The sequence below is a fragment of the Astatotilapia calliptera genome, chromosome 23, assembly GCF_964374335.1.
Source record: "Astatotilapia calliptera chromosome 23, fAstCal68.1, whole genome shotgun sequence".
Taxonomy (NCBI): domain Eukaryota; kingdom Metazoa; phylum Chordata; class Actinopteri; order Cichliformes; family Cichlidae; genus Astatotilapia; species Astatotilapia calliptera.
The window spans coordinates 8605860-8625632 of record NC_137443.1 but is presented as its reverse complement, the minus strand read 5'-3'; the positions used below and the strand labels follow the sequence as shown (position 1 = coordinate 8625632).

Below are 19773 nucleotides of genomic sequence, written 5' to 3'. Positions count from 1 at the left end.
TATGATCTATAAAAATCAACTTAATGCCTAGCCTTTTAGAGAGGTTAGAGCTAAAAAAAAAGAAAAAAAAAGAAAAAAAGAAAAAAAGAGGGTGTTGAATAGGTTACGGACAACGCTCACTTCAGCACGCTGGACAGCTCCCGCAAGGCCCGCCCTCCAAAGGCCATCGTCCATCCAGTAGTTTAAGTACTCCATTTAAGTACTTATCATGTCTATGAGACGAAATGTTATGTTGGATATCGATGTTTGCTAAACTCAGTTGTGCATTGAGTTTGCTCTGGCAAGAAGCTGTTTTTTGCTTAAAAGGGATGTTTAAACACATATCAAATGGAGGGTGTAACGATTTTAGTTTCTCAGTCTTTTATTTATTTACATATATTATTTATTTTTATGTGTTTATTTGTTATGTAGCAACTGAACGTTGCTGTTAACATATAATTAATACCGCTATATTTTTTGTCAAAGCCCCCTGGTGGAGAGTTGGTGGCAAGACAGTCACCATGCAGGAACTGGAGTTATATGCAGTGTAGGCCTATATCTGGAATATTTAGGCGTTTGCTGTGCTTGTAATCTGTTGTGAAAATTAACTGTGATTATTTTTTCTTAAGAAATCTATTAGCGAAGCCTTGTATTTGCTTGATTTTGCTTTGAACTTATTCACACGAAGAAATAAGTAACTAAAACTTTTCCAGTTTACCTGTAATGTTTTACGGAAGTTAGAACTGTTGAAACTGAGCAGTTTTATCCCCCCAAACGAGGCAAAAACAGGTCTGAGCTGAGCTCTGGCTTCCGAAGTTGAGATCCTTTGTTTGGAGAACAAGGACACAGTTCTTTTCCCTAACATGTGGAAGTAATTGCGCCAAGGGGCCGTAGTTGGGGGTGGGGGGGGGGGGGGGGGGGTGAAACATCGGCCCCGGGGCCCTGCTCCATGCAAAGACAACGGTCTGATACCCCTCTGCTTTGCCAAGAGATAGGTGATTCATAGGGACCCATTCTTCTTTGTGAGCCCACCAGGAGAGGCCCGGGGTGTAGGGAGATACGGTGAAAAAATAATAGCCTTGGATGAGCACTCGGTAAACAGCTGACTCTCGTGTGTGTGTGTGTGTGTGTGTGTGTGTGTGTGTGTGTGTGTGTGTGTGTGTGTGTGTGTGTGTGTGTGTCCCTCATCGAGAAGGCTCTGTCCTTTGAGTCAGGGAGAGAGAAGAAGCAAAGACGAAAAGGTAGGTGGTGATATGGTGGTGTTGGAGCGCCCTCTATGCGTTCCGAGAGCCGCAGTTCGCGGTTTCTGACTGAGAACCTTGTTCACTGTAGGCTACGGGGATCCTGCAAGAAAACATAGATAAGTACGTTTTAATTTGAGGAAAACCCTTCTTAACATGAATCAGTAGTACAATCAGTCACAAAATACCATATCCATCAAAGCTAAACATCATCACATACAACATAGGTTCCCCAAAAGTATCTCATGAAGAGTTTTACTTTCAGAAGTTTTCGTATCCGACTAAAGTCCATTGAAAATGCCATTTTGTGCCCAGATTTCAGCGGGTATACACGTCCGACTCTTACTTTGAAAAGGGTCTCGGAGCTCGAAAGAAGAGAAAGGGAGGGGGGGGGGGTCATTTCCTGGGAGTTATTTACTTTGAGACAGATGATTACTTTTTTTCGGTGGGAGGAGGGTGGACTGTAACATCGAATCAGTTACAGGTCGATGTAGCTGGAGCGCAGTAGTGAAGGCAGTCGTGGATGCGGACAGAGGGTGGCACATATGCTCTCACAGAGCAGGACCTCTGAGGATTATAACCGCTGCAAAGGACCCTTTATGCTGCGGCATTTGGAGTGACCAATTCATTGTGGATATACTTACACGAAAGGAATATAAAGCAGGGATTAGTATAAGGTAATTAAGGGGTCGATTGAAACTATTTTTCTTAGTCTTTTGAAAAGTTGTCTCGTTTTGATATAATTAAAGAGTGGGAAATCTACAGTAGATTACTGTTCTGTAAGATTAGATGGAGTTTAATTGTCTTCCTAATTAGTTTAGCCAGTTAATGCACTATATCATTTCGTATCATATTAATAGAAAAGTTGATCTAAAAGTTGCATTCACTTAATATGGATCGCAGGGAGCCCTTCGACCCTGCAATTTGTATGCAGGCTTTGCATTAAACAATCCAAAAGGATTTTGGGGTTTGATTTCCTCTCCCCCTTGCACCATATGGTCTCACCCCTGGACGCCAAGCGGAGAGATCATGCTGACTCTGCTGGATAAAAGCGCTCGGTTTTAGGCTCACAGCTGGAGGTGTCAATTCGAAGACTGAAGGCTCCATTGTGGGATGCTGCTTGGCATTTAATGAGAAACACATTGGAAATTGTACATCACATTGTTTTCTAGTCTGTCCCAGGAATGTGAGGAATTAAAATGGAAAATCTGTGCTGGTTGCACTTCAATAAGGCTGACTGGAGATTTCGAGCGGAGGCTGAACTGATCCAAGAGGAGAAAAAGAAGAAAGGAAGAACTTTTAGGGCCATGTCACCAACGGGTTTAACAGAGGAATACCGCTTGTGGTCAGAATTTCAAGAGTGAATTCTCACAAGAATTTAAAACATTTTAACTGTATTCGACAGTTTCTTAATTTTTTATGGAAAATTATGGTACATAACCGACCCGGTGAAAGTTGAGATAAGCCAATATCAGCTGTTGCTCAACTGTGTCCAAACCCAGCGGAGGATGCGTTTGCTCTGTGTCGCATTTGTCGAGTCTCCTGCTGGGAGAGCAGAGGAAATAAAAGTGGATCGGGACGTGCACGAAGTCTTACTGCCACTTTAGGCTCAGTCAGATTTACGCTCAGTGGCTACAGAATTCTTGCCAAGCCAATGCAATTGAAAAATCCTCTCTCGAAATTGTTTGAGACAACGCGAGTGTACAAACATGCCAAACGGATTAGGCATTTTGTCAACTGATTCCCACACGAATATGTACTTTTGTGCACACTGGGCGCGCTAATTATAGAGCTAAACAAACCCAGGTTACCCATGGATAATTTAGTTCTTTTCGACTGAGCCAGAGCGGGCAGCCACAGGAAACAGCAAAGGGACCAGCAGCTGTATTGTCTGGGACCAGGGAAGTTATGCAGAAAATGGAATCTAGACCTCCCCGTCACATGCAAAACCTATTTTGAGATATAAAAAGAAAGAAAAATACTTAAATTTAATTGAAGGGGAGCTTAATCTTTAGCAGAGTTTTCTTTGAGTGGGCCACTCAAATTATGTTCCCCCTGATTTACAAAAAAAAATCCCTGATCGCCCATCAGCTTCAAAGAATATGGGGATCATAGTTGCAGAGGTACCTGAAAAGGCAGACATAACACGATCTTTGTAAAGAATTGTTCGGAATAATGGGCTAAATTTGAGAAGGTATCAGACCTGATTATCCAGACGATAACAGTGTTTTTATAGGTACATTTAGAATTGTAACAAAGAGGGGAGAAACAGAACAATGTGCAACCAATTTGTGCTTACATTCCATGCAAAAACTAAAATGTGCATTTATAAAACGAAAAGATAAGCTTTAGGAGAGCGAGTAAGCAAGGGGGGGGGGGGGGGGGGGGGATTAGCTTCGATGCACTTATAAGGCGGACTGTGTCGCCCTCTATCGATTGGGAGCAGCCACCACTGGCTCTTTTTACCCTCAAAAATGATATGAATTGCATGACAACTTTTTAATGACTAAATTGCAAAAATATGGCTTGTGTAGCAAATGTGATACATATTAAATATCATATATAATCAGATTAAAATTCGATATATTTTTATATATTTTGTCTAACAAACACTCCGTTATCAAAAAATTAAAGATTTCTGGCAGTTATTTCATGGTTCAGGTTAAAGGGTTAACGGCAGAATTGCGAGTCACAATTTGCGAATAGTAATTCTCCTCTTAATAAAATAATGGATGCATATCTGCAATAAATTTCACGTGTACAGTTTCAGCACTAAAGCAATGTGTGGCACCAGAAATGTGCACGCATCATAGCAAGCGCATGCTCGATATAATTACTTAAAGTTGGGCTTAAAGGAAGTAGAAGTCAAAATTCAAAAGTGAAAATTCCACTGATCCATTTTTTTTAAAACATTAATGCTTTCAAATGGGATAAATCGTGTAAGATCGGATAAAGTGTCCTCGTCTTTAGTAAATAACCGTTTGTCTTTACAGGTCAAAGCATCCATAGTCATGGATTGGCTGAAGACGTTTGTCCTCTTTGGGGGCAGTTTGGTGGTTTTGGTTACAGGTAAGTAAAACAGTCTGCAGGTAAATCCTTTTGATAGTTTCCCAGCTGTTTCTCTGATGTTTACCAAACTGTCTCTTAGTTACCTCTGGACTGCCTCCACCAACCATCTTGTCTGACCAGGAGGAGTTTGTCCTACAGCGCAATTCCATCTTCAATATAAGCTGCACCGGTAAAAGAAACGTGGTTTGGGAGGAACCGCTGCCGAAAAATGCCCTGGTTTATCCGGGGTATTACACTTCAACACTCTTCATAGACAACGCAACTGTAGAAAACACAGGTTATTACACGTGCAAATATGAAGACCCGGATGAAGAACTGGAAGATGCTGAAGCAGAAATTTATGTTTTTGTCCCAGGTGAATATATTGGTCATATGTTATGCTATACCATATAACTTTTGCTCGGGCGGCTTACAGCACTAGAGTGAATTTGTGGGGGGTGTCGGTTTTTCGCGTCTAGCGATCGCCCACATGCCATAGGCTGATGAAGCAAATTATAAAAATCTTCTTTTTTTAAACCTAGATCCACACGTTCCATTTGTCCCCGAGTTACCCAGAGACCTGGTTGTCTCCATGGACAATATGGACAATTATGGATTCAACATCCCATGTCGTGTGTCTCACTGGGACTCCTATGTCATCCTGAGAAAAGTCCCCAGTGGAGAGGCTATGCATGCCTTATACAACAACAAAGAAGGCTTCTTCTCAAACAACCTATCTCCTGGGCAGTACCAGTGTGAAACCAATGTGAATGACCAGATATTCCGAAGTTCTATTTACACTGTAATATCTAATGGTAAGTCAAGACAAGTGTAGTTGTAGTATGATATACTCTCTTTTTACTAAAAAAGAAATAGGAGCTATAGACATGGTAATGGCAGGATAAAGATAAAAAAAAAAAAAGAATAACTGAACAGCTGGAAACACTCCTGTTTATGAAGAGAAGGCTACAGGGTGATCTCACTGCATGACATTATGTCATTATTACAGAAGTGGGATGACTTCACATGCATGTTTGCACTCTCTGTGTGTTTGTGTGTGTGTGTTGGTGTATAACCACCACTCTGCGATAAATCAAGTCACGGTAATCAGGCTGCCACACGTGATGTGAGAGATTGTGTTGCTGATAAATGCTCTCCGCTGGTCCCTCTTTAGACCCTATGGAGATAATAGCCAGTGAAGAGACGTTGCGAGCAGGGCAGCCTTTTAACATCACATGCATCGTTCCTTCTGGCCTGGACTTTCAACAGCAGTGGCTCCATCCTAAAAAACAGGCAAGATGCAGTCATTTCCCTCTGTGTTTTCCCATTTTAATTAAATTTAGTCTCCTATACAGCTTCAGCCACTCATCCACTTCATCTTGCAGTGTGTCCTTCTACCCAATGTCATTTCCAAGCCAGCAGTACTGAGCCTTAAATAAGAAAATAATGGTTTTGGACCCAAAGCTAGCAGTGGCAAGTGGAATATAGCTCAGAGGACAGCCTTTAGTGGTTACAAATTATGTGTTAGGAAAGCAGCAACTGAAGGTTGAGTCTTTATTGTGAGGATGTAAGCCAAACACAGCACTTTTGCATAGAGTTAACTGCCACAGCTATCTTGAGGGAAAGAAGCAGTTTAAAAGAAGGGCAAGAGAAACCATAGTAAATCTTTGACCCCACTGACTTTGAAACATGTCGGACAGATGTTATCTGCTCCTGTAAACCAGCTAAACATTTAATGCTTTTAATGCGTGTTACGTTGAAGGGTCAGAGCAAGTTGCATTTGTAACTTAAGTTTGTTTATATTCAGATAGTTAATCTATGTGCACATTTTGCATGGGATTCCTTTAAGCCCTTTTCCAGAGATGGTCAGGAACACAGGACTTATGACTCCTGGTTTTGGTCTCAGCTGCAATTACAGGCTCTTTAAAAGCCTCTGTGATCCTAATTTATCTCCTGTGGCCTAGCAAGTGTTTTAACCATTAGCCTTCAGCACCATGACATACAGATTCTGATATACAGATGTTGTATCTGCAAAAGGGAAAACTCTGTGAATTACAACATTCAGATATCATATTGCTAATTTTTTTTTCTCTGGTGATCTCACACTGTTCTTTTGTGTCTATAGGCTAAGGATGCAGTTTTGATGAAGGAAACTTTTCCTGAGCGGGTCGTCTACATCCTCAGTATCCCACGAGCCGCCTCAGAGGACAGTGGCACCTATGAGTGCTCTGTTACAGACAAACGCGGTGAGGTCAGAGTCAAAAAGGTGGCTGTGACGGTCTTTGGTGAGTCATCCCCAAGAAAACTTTCCTAGATACCACCAATGAGTTTCCAGCAGAGCTGTAATAATGTGAATAACTGCGTAAACGGCCGACTTAAAATCAGTTATATCATATATATTTAACATTCTCATCATCATTCAGGTCAAATTAGTATTTTCCCATATGTACACAAAATGCTTTCAGCAGTGTGTGGAAGTCATTTTCTGCTATCCAACCATAAAACATCACCGCTGCTTTCAGCATCAGCTACTGTGTTTTATAGGATGGGTTCAACAGATGTGTGTCAGGTCTTCATTTCACCTTCAGCCTCCCTGTCAATGTGCCTTCTTCCCAGTCCTTGACTTGCACCACTGTTAACTTTCCTCACTCACTTTAACCCATTTTAACCTGCAGTCTTCTGCTTTTTCCTTTTGCAGAGGAGAATTCTTTTGTGGCCATGGACCACAGTGGGATTTTATCCACAGAATTTGTCCACAGTTTTGAGGAGACAGAGTTTACTATCATTATTGACGCATACCCAGCCCCCAAAGTGATATGGATGAAAGATGACAAAGACTTACAAGTGAACTACTACCTCTTTACTACGACTAGCCACCAGGGAGGAAATCGGTGAGGAAAAATATTCTTTGTTATTAGATTTATATGCAGGAAAATTCAACATTGACAGCAGTTATTTAGTTTGAAGGTCTTATGGTGGTTGTCCAGCATAACATCTCCCACAAGTAGCGGCAAAACTAGTAACATTAAAAAAAAAAAAAGACATGTATGACAATGAGATGTAAATGTGATTTTAGCATTATCCTTATTTAGCATATCATTTTCTTACCCAGGTATCTGAGCATTTTGAAATTCAGACATCCTCTGGAAAAAGACAATGGAAATTATACCATAATTGCTCAAAGTGGCTCTCACACTGCTCAGTTCTCCTTTAACCTGCACGTGAAAGGTAAGAAAGACAGACTGACAGACCAAAGAGTATTTAGGACCTATAGAAGATTTATGACCCACTGTATTTGTCTTCTTTCAGCTCTCACTGCAGGAATGATCCCATCATCTTCAGTCCCTGTGCTGCTGCCAGAGCTGGACGAGATGGTAGTTACTCTCCACACCCCTTTCACCTTGACCTGTCATGGACAGGAAAAACTGGGCTGGGAGACGCCAATCAGTTTATCGGAGCAAACGCAGGAGGACTCCAACGGCTTGTTTTTCAGCACCATCACAGTGGATAGTGCCACCGCAAGCCACACTGGCTACTACACGTGCTTTTATAGTAGAACTATCACTGAGGATACAGCAGAATTTAGCAGAATCTACATTTATGTTCCAGGTATGGAGTAAACTGAGCTTGTGTGTTTTGTGTGTTTGATTTTATTTTCTGGTGTGATAATCTTGTTTTATTCCTACACAGACCCCGATGTCCCCTTTCTGGAATCACTGATACCTTTTGGCAACCACGTCCTGTCTGGATACGATGAGATGGAGATCCAGTGTCGAGTGTCTGATCCAAATGCTAACGTGACTCTGATTAACAGTGACACCCAGCAGCCTGTGCCTAGTATTTATGACAGCAAGAGGGGCGCTTTGGGGATATTCATTGCTGGAACCTATGTCTGCAAGGCCGTCATAAATGGACACGAATTCTACAGCGAGGAATATATTGTCCATGGTTGGACAGGTGTGTTTTCTTGTGTTCGTGAATATGTAAGACAAAGACACAAGTTTAGCATCCTACATGTTAATTCTAAGATCAAGATTTACCTCTATACCATCATTTTAACTCGATAAAATGTTGTATCACAGATGAGCTGGATGTTGAGTTGACAGCAAAAAAGACTGCTCTGCTGGTGGGCGACACAATAACTGTCACCTGTCTGGCTCGGGGATCTGAGATTCTGGAAGATCACTGGAAGTATCCCGGCAAACTGGTGAATGCACACGTCATTTTGACTCCATCTGTATTTAATGTTGTTTTAAAATTGTTTGTAACTGAGCATCTCTGATGTTCCCTTTTTGTTTGGCAGGCAAATCGTGGTACAAAAACAGTGCGAGAAAATAAGAGAACTCAGGAGATCTTTTATACCCTGACCATCCCACAAGCTTCAACCAAAGACAGCGGCATCTACTCTTGCTCCATCACTGACATACTGAGTAACAGGGGCCAGACGAAACAACTAGCTATTCAAGTTTATGGTATAAAACCTTCCTTATCCAGAGTGAATATCATGTATACTATTTCTGAAGTCTTTCTTTTTACAATGATATATTAGTGATTATCTTTTGGACTCTCTTCATGTCTCACAGCAAGTGATATCTTGTCCATCAAGCCGGAGTTCAGAGAATACGAATCTGCAGCGCTGGATAAAGTCTGTGAGTTCAGGGCTGTTGTCAACTCCTTCCCAAGTGTTCATGTCAGCTGGTTTAAAGATGGCTACCCACTCAGCTATGTGACTGCAGAGATCTCCACCAGCCTTCGGCAGATCAATGAAACCAGGTGAAAAGCCACTAATGGCAGCAGAGCTAATGACAACCTCAAAGTAAAATTCTCATGCATTAGCTAGTTTACCTTTTAATTAGTTAGAGTTGATGCGACTGTGAGCTGTCACTACTGGGTGCTTATTGGAACTTCTGGTTGTGTTGTTCTTTACAGCTACAGGAGTGTTCTCACCCTGATCCGAGCCAAGGAGGAGGACAGCGGGAACTACACCATGCGGGTGGATAACGGAAACCAAAGTCGTGATATCAGTTTAATCCTTGAAATCAAAGGTCAGAGAAATCAATTCCCTATGATTACTGCTCTGACAACCTTTTAGCCTCAGTTAAAGTCTGTTTTTTTTTTCTCATGCTTACACTGACTGTGTTACAGTGCCTGCAGTCATTGTTGATCTGATGGACGTTCACCATGGCTCACCTCAAGGCCAGTCTGTGGTTTGCATTACCAGAGGGCAGCCGACACCCACGGTGGAGTGGTTTGTCTGCAAGAATATCAAACAGTATGTGCAGTCTTCTTTGAGAAAACATTCATTTGTTCCTGGACCTCTCTATATACACACATGCTCTACATAGTCTTTTTACTGCTGTTACCATCCAGTTGCGCTAATGATTCGTCTTCGTGGGTGCCCATCCCTGCCAACTCCACTGAGATCACATTGGACTCACACATTGATGAAGACAATAACCTGGAGAGCCAGGTCATGTTTGGTCATCTGGAAAGCACAATGGCAGTGCGCTGCCTGGCCAGGAACGAAATGGCTGTTGTCAGCAGGGAGGTCAAACTGGTGTCCAATGGTGAGAGCACACAAATATATTTCACTGCATCCTCTTCAATAACCTCCTTTTTTTAACCTAGCTTTGAAATGATGTTGTTTTTTCCACCTTTTATCCTCCAAATTTCCTTTAATTTTTGATGCTCAGGGTGTGATGTGCTCTGTAAAGACTGTTTAGGGCTAGCTTAGCTCTGCCAGTGTTGTAGCAGCTGTCAGCTGATGACATTTTAGTCGCACAACTGATGGTGAGTCATCAGGAAGGGGCTCTTCTTCTGACAGCTAATTTTGGGACTCCAGGAATCACTAGGCCATTTGGTCCTTTCAAATGAGCTTTACAATTTCACCCCCATCTCCCTACAACAGCTCCTCATCTCCACCCCATCCCCCCCACTTCTGTGTTGTTTTCTCAACATGACTTTTTGGCTTAACTCTCTGCGCACCCTGTGGTTTTCATATTTCTTATGCAATAAATAAAGCAAATTTCACTGCAAGAATTTCAGTAGACATGCTGCATCCACGTGATTAATGCGTGATCCATTTAACATGTGTGACTGCTGGATTTCCTCTTGAACAGGCCCTCACCCTGAGCTGACTGTAGCTGCTGCTGTGCTGGTGCTCCTGGTCATTGTCATCATCTCACTCATTGTCTTGGTTGTTATCTGGAAACAGGTATTGTTGTGATCATTTTTGCATTTTATCCCCACTTCTCACCTGCTCACCAGTTCATCCATTTCTCTTTTTTCAGCATACATAATGAACTGCAGATTTTACTCTGAGCTTTCAACTGGACACTGTTAGTCTTTTCACCTGCAAGATATTTCAATATTGCATAATCAGCTCCTGAACTTAAAATTTCCTTTCGAGACAATAAAGGAAATTTAATTAGTGGGTGGATCTGCAAAACAAAGACCCCAATACTGTTAGAACAAAAGTAAATTTGCAAATGTTAATTAACCATCTTTTATGCGTTCTTTGTCTCTCAGAAACCACGATATGAAATCCGCTGGAGGGTCATAGAATCTGTGAGCCCAGACGGTCATGAGTACATCTATGTGGATCCCATGCAGCTTCCCTATGACTCCAGATGGGAGTTTCCCCGTGACAGACTTGTGCTTGGTGAGCTGACAGTCATTTTTTATATGCTAACTCTATAGAGGCTCTGTGGCCTCCCTGCTGGGATGTTCCAGCCAGGATGGCTCACTCTTTCTTTGAAGTTAGGGTGCGATAAACTAATCCAGCTTGAGGTTTTTCTGCCTGGGATTTGTTTTGAGTCAGTGATCAAGGGGACAGTCAATCACTGGAAAGAGTCACAGATGAGAGAGCAGAAGCATGCAAAGTGTATGGATGTGTTTGTATGCCTGAGCAGTTTCTTTTGTTTTTATTACAAGGAAACTGATCCTCTGTTGTTGCGTCTTTCACAGGTCGTATCTTGGGCTCTGGAGCCTTTGGGAAGGTGGTAGAGGGCACCGCCTATGGGCTCAGCCGCTCCCAACCTGTCATGAAGGTGGCAGTGAAAATGCTGAAACGTGAGTTTAACAGTTGCCATGTCATAACTGACTGAATTCAGTGGTAAATAAAATAAGCCTTGAAAAAATTCTAACAATGAATTCAGTCAGTGGTACAGGCCTGTCTATATACATTACATATATTACTGGGAAAACAGCTGACAGCTCATTTTATTTGTTGAAGGAACTCAAGGGGGTGGTAAAGTGAAAGCTGTAAAGACACTATAGTGAAGACAGGACACTACAGTGAAAGATTTTTGTCTTTAGTCCCATATCTTATGATAAAAGTCTTTAGATATGGGACTGAGTGGCTTGTTGTTGGTTTGACTGAGTGTGTGATAGTCATGCTTGCTGTACCTTCTTTCAGCCACAGCACGCTCCAGTGAGAAACAGGCCCTGATGTCTGAACTCAAGATCATGACTCATCTTGGACCCCATCTCAACATTGTTAACCTCCTGGGAGCATGCACCAAGTCAGGTAAATAACCCACACAAACCAAGGACATAAAGACACATAAACACATACACACACACACACACACACACACACACACATAGAGACACATGCACACACTCACTTTCATAAGCAAACATGTAAGGTAGTATAATGACTGTTTATCATAACCACTGTTGCCTCTCCTATGTAATTTAGTCACCACTTTACAAAGACACACAAACAATAACACCCACATTTGTATGCACGCACTCACACAAACACTCTTTCAGATTTGGGAACTGCAGACATTTACAATTGTAACAGCCCAAAAAGATTGACAGCCTTCCTCAGCTCTTGCTGGGTGTGGTATTTTAATAGGCTTTTTATGGGAAAGTGGAGGCTTGCCCTCTTGACTGTGCTTTTAGGCTTTTATGAGCCTCTGATAAGATTAGCCTGCAGACTGACGCCAATGCACGACTTCATCTTCTGTGTTGTTCCCAGGCCCTATCTACATTATCACTGAGTACTGCTTCTATGGGGACCTGGTTAACTATCTGCACAAGAACAGGGAGAACTTCCTCAGTCTGAACCCCGAGAAGAACAAGAAGGAGCTGGATATCTTTGGAATCAACCCTGCAGATGAAAGCAGCAGGAGGTACAACATATAGAAGATATTTCTCACATCTGCACATATATCACAAATAATGTATTTTCATTTGTGGAATGATATTTTTTTTTCCATGCAGACAGTTATCAAAAGGTACTTTGCAAAAAGACCAAACATCCTCAAGTCTTTACAAGCCCAAGCAACCGTTTACAACACATGCACTCACATTGTCCATCTACCCCCAATCAGTAACTCTATCACCAGTTTCTCCATGGTTGAGGAGGTTGTCTGGCATCTTTGCCTAATCAGATCACAGTCTGAAGTGGTCTCCGCTTTCAATTTAATTGCGTTACTATGGAGGTACCTGTTAATTGTGTCCACCCAAATCCTCATGGTAAAATAGCAGCCCTCTCTTGCTCTCTTTTGAGGCTCATCTGTGTTGATGGATGACTCAGTGACCACACCTCAAAATGACCATAACACAATTTAATCCTGGCTACCATGTTATCCTCAACCACATCTTCCTCTAACCTCAGCCTAGGGGAGTGAGAGGATTTAAGGACACACACACATATAAACTGACATGCATGCACATAATTTGTAGAATGTATTTTTGCTATAGGTTGCCATCACTAAAAACGTTCCTTTCTTGTCTTTGCTCCCAGTTATGTGATCCTGTCATTTGAAAGCAAAGGGGACTACATGGATATGAAGCAGGCTGACAGCACTCAGTATGTGCCCATGTTGGAGATGAGCAATGCCTCCAAGTACTCAGACATCCAGCGGTCTAACTATGACCATCCACCCTCGCAGAAAGACTCGAGTGGTACGCACCGTCTTCCTGTCCTGCTTCTTGCTCTGCCCTCAGAGTTATTGATGTGGACTTGTTTGGCCTTGGTGCTATGTTTGAGTCAGTGTTTTAGCCAGGGGGTACACCCTGTCAGAATTTTAGGACTGGTAAAACCCTGCAATTACATGGAGAGGATAATTGCAGCACATGCATAATAATGCCTCATTTCTCCCTGCCATTAGTAAAAGCCAGGTTTGCGCAGGCAGTGCTATATTTGCAATACACGTTGAACATATACTCGCATAACGCTTCAGGGTGTGTTTGCGTGTGTTTTCTAAACCAGAAGGTGAAATGGAAATCATGCTGTCAGACGACGTAAATGAAGGCCTCACCACCACTGACCTGCTCAGCTTTACCTACCAGGTGGCCAAAGGCATGGAGTTTCTTGCCTCCAAAAATGTAAGTTTAAAAGAATTTTTTTTCACGCACAGATCTACAACCTTGCATTCCCCTGCTTCCCTCTGCACTAATCGCAGATTATAGGTTTTGTGCTTTGACCTATATGAAGACAGCCATACTGGCCAAAGGGGCGAACTAAGGAAATCAGTGGTTGTGTGATAAGCAGTCCCGTGAAGGCTGCTGAGCCCACTCCAGAGAGCGGCCAGGAACCGAATATAGTAGCAGCACAGCCAGAGCTAGAATTACCAGACAGGGACGCACTGCAGCCAGAAGTTTTTCATTCAGCTTCATAGTTATTATCCCTAAATATCCAGTGGTCACAGACATCCCTCCAACTGGCATGTATACACAAAGAGTATGCTTCATAAAGCATTATGAAACTGCATTAAAAATGTGCTTGAGAGAGTAGCTATGGGAGCAGAGTGTACTGGTTTGAGCTCGAAGAGAATATGAGTTTAAGAGAGAACTGAGAACAGCTATGTCGTTCAATGAAGTGCTAATCAAGTTTCCTTACTTTCTTACAACAGTGTGTACATCGAGACCTTGCAGCCAGGAATGTCCTTCTCTCTCAGGGCAAGATAGTGAAGATCTGTGACTTTGGACTGGCTAGAGATATCATGCATGACAACAACTATGTATCCAAAGGGAGCGTAAGTGTTTCTTCTCCGAACAAATTATACTGCAGTTTAAAAAATAACAGATTCAACAATAGCTGAAGATTTTGTTTCTGCCGTAAAACAGACTTTTCTCCCGGTGAAGTGGATGGCACCAGAGAGTATTTTTGATAACTTGTACACCACTCTGAGCGACGTGTGGTCTTACGGCATCCTCCTCTGGGAGATATTCTCCCTAGGTGAGTCCCAGCAAACCTCTGTTAAAGAAAAGAAAATCCAAATATTGGTTGAGAAACTCACGTGAAAATGTCTCTGTGCAAAGGTGGCACCCCGTACCCAGGGATGGTGGTGGACTCGAGTTTCTACAACAAGATCAAGAGTGGATACAGGATGTCAAAACCAGAGCATGCACCTCATGATGTGTATGTAGGGGTTCACGTAATGGTTATACAGTTGCTTTGTTGGGGTGTTCATTTCTGTGCTGTGACATACACCAGCGGTCCCCAACCTTTTTTGCGCCACGGACCGGTTTATGCCCGACAATATTTTCATGGACCGGCCTTTAAGGTGTCGCGGATAAATACAACAAAATAAAACTAGTACCGGTACCGAAAAAAAGAAGATTTATTCATAACACACGTGAAAAGACCCAGGAAAACCGAGTAAACGATAACAAAATAACGCTGAAAACCAATAAAAACCCTGAAAACTATACATTTCACACCTGAGCCTCAACTCTCACAGCCCGGTACCAAACGACTCACGGACCGGTGCCGGTCCGAGGCCCGGGGGTTGGGGACCGCTCATATACGGCATCTCGAATCTGTCAAGATAAACTTACAAAGTGCAAGACAGCTTGTATGTTCTCGACGATTGCATCAGATCACATGTTTGTTGCTTTTTCAGGTATGAGATGATGATGAAGTGCTGGAACAGTGAGCCAGAGAAGAGGCCATCTTTCCTGGGTCTGAGTGAAACAGTAGCTTCGTTGTTACCCTCCAGCTACAAGAGGGTGAGTCTCCTTGTGACCTCTTACAGCTTCAGAGCTCTGTGGAAACTTAACACCTGCTTTCAAGATTTACCTCTGCTCATTCTTGACCTCATGGTTGGACGTGTGCATTCTGTTACCTTTTTATTTTTTTCATTTTCTAGCTGTTTATTGGCTTTTTAGGTATCATTTACCAAGCATGTGTTTAAAATGCAAGCTGTGTATTTAAAGCCCTTTCCACTCTCTCTGCATTTGGATATTTTTTTCAAGCTCTCTCGCTTTTTCTTAAAAAAACAAAAAAACCACACACACACATGGAAGCACACAAACCTACAAGTGATTAGAGTTCAAATGCAGCAGCTGGATGTCAGAGCAGCTGGCCTAATGACACAGCCCCAGTTCTTGCCTCCACCACCCAGTCTTAATGACCCCACTACACATGGCATATCAAACCGGCCACACCTCTGCCTTCCCCACAGTGTAAATGGCTGGTGGCAGAACACGAACCAGCTCCTGTTTTAGCACCTCACGCTAGCATGAGATATGTAATTTTCAGTTTAGATCGCACCATCCAGCTGGCAAATGAGCTAGTGATTACACACAACATACCGCACTTCTCCAGTCCTGTGGCTCCATAGTTCTATGGTTATTCTGTGAATTGAATCATCATTGCTTTTGTGCAACAGGAAAAAGTTATATCTTTTGTTTCCACCCTGTATTGGTATCTAGTTCTAATGGGCCCATGTTGTTTTTGATTCAGCAATACGAAAGAGTAAACCACGAATTCCTGAAGAGCGACCACCCTGCGGTTACTCGGGTATGCATGGAAAATGAGGACTACATTGGGATTGCCTACAAAAACCAGGGGAAGCTGAAGGACAGAGAAAGTGGCTTTGATGAACAGCGGTTGAGCTCTGACAGTGGCTACATCATTCCCCTTCCTGACCTGGACCCTATATCTGATGAAGAATATGGAAAGAGGAACAGACACAGGTAAAAGTCAGTGACTTTTGCTACAGTTCACAGTGTTACGCTTTAGATGCGATTAACTTGTGTGTTATTTATGCCCCCTGTAGCTCTCAAACATCTGAAGAGAGCGCCATTGAGACAGGCTCCAGCAGTTCCACCTTTGCTAAGCGTGAGGGTGAGACTCTGGAGGACATCACGCTGCTGGATGAGATGTGTCTAGACTGTAGTGACCTGGTGGAAGACAGCTTTCTGTGACAACTGCTCAGCCTATAAAGCATTGGCAGAAAAGACAAGGGGTGTGAGGATATGGGAATCTAGAGAAAGACCTGTAAATGAACCAAAGACTGTTCTGTCAACCCTCTAGCCCCGCCATCCCTCCTATCAGTCACCCCATCAGAGAGAGAGGACAGAACAAAACCACTTCAGTATCTGGATGACTCTGTGGTGACATCGCTACCCCTCGGACATTGCCCCCCCGTCCCCGTGGGCTGGAGATGAGAGTGAGCAGAAAGTTACCTTAAAGAACTCAGAAGACTCAGAGCCTGTGTGTTGGAGACATCTAGATAAAAAGATCTAATTTGTCTTTGTACTTTGCAGAGCTTTATTCTATCGGGCATTCTTTTAACAGCAATATAAGCAACAAGGGACAAATTAAACATGTTAGTCAGAACTTTGATTGAACACCGCGGGACGTCATTCATATGGTATCTATAAAACCACTATAGTGCACTATTTAAACTATATGATTCCAACACTAGCAACAACTTTGGCAGGTAAACACACTCCATACTCACCTGCTGCAAGAGAAGCACCTGATGCTGGTACAATCAGTAGCAATACTTGGATTTTAAAGCACAAAATTTGGACTATGTGCATTTTTTTTGTATATAACCATTTAATGTATTCAGTGGTTAAGTACATACAGTAATTCAAATTTATTTTTTTACTTTATCAATATATAAACATGTTTAGTTTGTGAATACCAAGTAGATTTTTACCACAGCGGTTTGTATGGTTCGGAGAAATGAGCTTCTGAGTTGCTTCTTGGCGCTGCGCTTTTTGCAGAAATACAAATTCAAACATTTGTTCTCAGATAAAGTCCCCAGTCATATCTGTCATATAGGCTTTGTCTAACGAAGTGTGATTGTAATGTAAATAGCTTCAGAGTTGTTATATAAGAAAGAATTATTGGGATAGCACTCAAATATTTTATAAACACATATTCAACTTGTCCACCCTTATTCACCCGATTGAAGACAATAATTTTGTGAAATCCATTACAAAAAAGGAGATAATTCTCCTTTCTTCAGTCAGAGAAACATTAAAACATCACAGTAGACAGTCAAAAATATTCGTTTTCTCATGCAAATATGGGAATCATAAAATAATAGAGATCAAAAGGCATTTGTACCAGTAAATATGGCAGCATGGCCAATAAAAAGTATATAGTGCTTTACCAGAAGGTTACATCCTCTAACCTCATATTTTATCTGTTGTCCTGATGTCTATTAGCAGGTTCTAGTTATAAGAAGACAGTAGATAAACTACAGATTCATTTTTATATGATGTCATACATCAATTATCTGTAGACTCTTTATAACCCTCTGTATCTTCCTGCTGCTGAACCAGCTGTGCCACTGCCTCCTTCTCTTTTACTGTGACATAAACTACGTACGGTTGTTGCACTTTCCTGTCTTTTTGTCTTACTGTTGTCGTTTGATGTTGCTGACAAATTAGCTCTCGTCTAGTTTTGGTCTTAGATGCTTATGGCAGGCTGTATGGATGTGAATGTTTGTGGTGCGGTTGAGTGATGTGTTGTCATCAGTACCCTACCTGTAAGTAAAGGTAATCACACCCAGTATGATGATTCAATACTGTGCTTCATTATTTTACATCATGTACATTCAGATGATTTATATTTCAATAAATGATTTATAATGTAAAAAAAATCATGTTCTATTGCTCTTTGTGATTTTTAAGCATTGCACACCCAAACAAAAAATATATCGGAATAGAAAAATTTTTCTGAGGCATTTTTCATTACAGAATAAAGAAAAATAAAGTGATCAATTAAAAAAATGTGCTTACAGAGATATAACATGCCATGAAGATGCAGCGAAATATTCCCTACATCTGACTGTAATATTCTAATAAACCAATATAAATTGCAAAAGGAACAGAATTGCCTTTTGCCTAAATCAGTGTCATCATACGCACACAAACAAATATACACAAATAACCAACAATGGAAGAAATACTCTGATCCTCTCCTTGAAGTACTATACACAGATTTTACTGAGTAAAAGTATTAAAGTAGACATGAAAGACAATTTCTGCATAAAAATGTCACTGTGTGGTCAGCAGTTTAATGTGAGACAAAGATATGTTATTTTTCATCTTTTGTTACAAAATCTCATTTTCAAAACGCATTTATTCAAAATGTAAATTCTAATTTATCTCAAGTGACCCCAACTGGTCATTGCTTTCATGCAAGCAACAGTGTGACAAAGAGGTGGAGACTTATTGTTACAACAGAACAAACTGTATTTATATACTGTAATACGATGTTAATCTAAATATAAAGTGGAACTTCAAATATCGATTAATGTGAAATAACTGGATGAAGACAAATTCTACAAAGTAGAATAAAATGAAAATATTCATGTCAAGCACAAGTATTCCAAAATTGTACTTTAGCATAGTGTTTCAGCAAATTACTTAGTTGTATCACTTCACATCACTCATATTTTATGTGCCAAAAAGAGGTTAATAAGATAACATAACCCCAAACATTGTCAATATACTGTGCAATCTAAGACACTTCCACAGGGGGGCAAAGATATCTCCTCATGAATCACCTTGTGAAATCGCCAACTAAACGTATAAAGTATAAGGTCATACATGGTGCTGTTCTAGTTTATCATTGTCCGTGCTTTAGTGTCTGTTTGTGTGCTTCACTACTAAAAAAAAACAACAACAACAAAAAACCCCTTCAATTGCATTTGGAGACACTACAAGTGAGTATTAGCTGTCATTGACCGACCCTCCACAAGGGGGAGGTAGTATCAAGATAATGCTATATGCGTTCAGGAGGGCCTAAGGGGGATGGCAACATAATGCAGATCTGTCCTCTCTCCACCTCCTTACAATCAACCTTAGCTGTTGTGATGAGGATGTTGCTTGAGAAAGAGGCAGCTGTGCCGGCATCACTCCAAAGCCATGTGCACCTGTAGGCCATTAGAAATAGAGCCTTAAGCCTCCAGAGCTACAATCTAAAGCTGTTTTCTGCCATAAAGCAATAACTAACGCAATAAATTAATTTGTGGTGAATTGCCAGCTATTTGCCGTTTGGGAATGGATTTTTTTTTTTTATCACTCTGGTTGTATTCTTTTATAACTTTACCACCATCTGCACTGCTATACACCGTTAACAGCAAAAGCAACTTTTCTGACTTATTTATTTGGGGCCTGTTTTCCCAGTTTTATTTTGAGTCTTCTGTTTGCTCAAGCTGTTGAACCCTGAAGGCGAACCTGTACTTGTACACAAAAGGGTCAATATCTGCTCAAACCCACAGCTGTGAAGGAGCTTATT

General features: G+C 41.5%; 1 protein-coding gene across 1 annotated transcript; it reads left to right on the top strand.

The window, feature by feature from the left end:
* The first annotated feature begins 1519 nt into the window (after positions 1 to 1519).
* On the top strand, positions 1520 to 18130 carry pdgfra (platelet-derived growth factor receptor, alpha polypeptide). Its single transcript, XM_026157732.2, has 29 exons — positions 1520 to 1897; positions 4214 to 4289; positions 4369 to 4644; positions 4811 to 5083; positions 5443 to 5561; positions 6394 to 6553; positions 6967 to 7159; positions 7381 to 7496; positions 7578 to 7877; positions 7959 to 8225; positions 8351 to 8475; positions 8572 to 8740; positions 8852 to 9041; positions 9198 to 9313; positions 9414 to 9540; positions 9639 to 9835; positions 10388 to 10482; positions 10797 to 10929; positions 11235 to 11339; positions 11686 to 11796; positions 12256 to 12409; positions 13027 to 13187; positions 13495 to 13610; positions 14138 to 14260; positions 14352 to 14463; positions 14547 to 14646; positions 15131 to 15236; positions 15973 to 16205; positions 16289 to 18130. Exons 2-29 carry the CDS (start codon positions 4232 to 4234, stop codon positions 16434 to 16436), a joined length of 4383 nt encoding a protein of 1460 aa, XP_026013517.2. The 5' UTR covers positions 1520 to 1897; positions 4214 to 4231; the 3' UTR covers positions 16437 to 18130.
* Positions 18131 to 19773: the final 1643 nt, after the last annotated feature.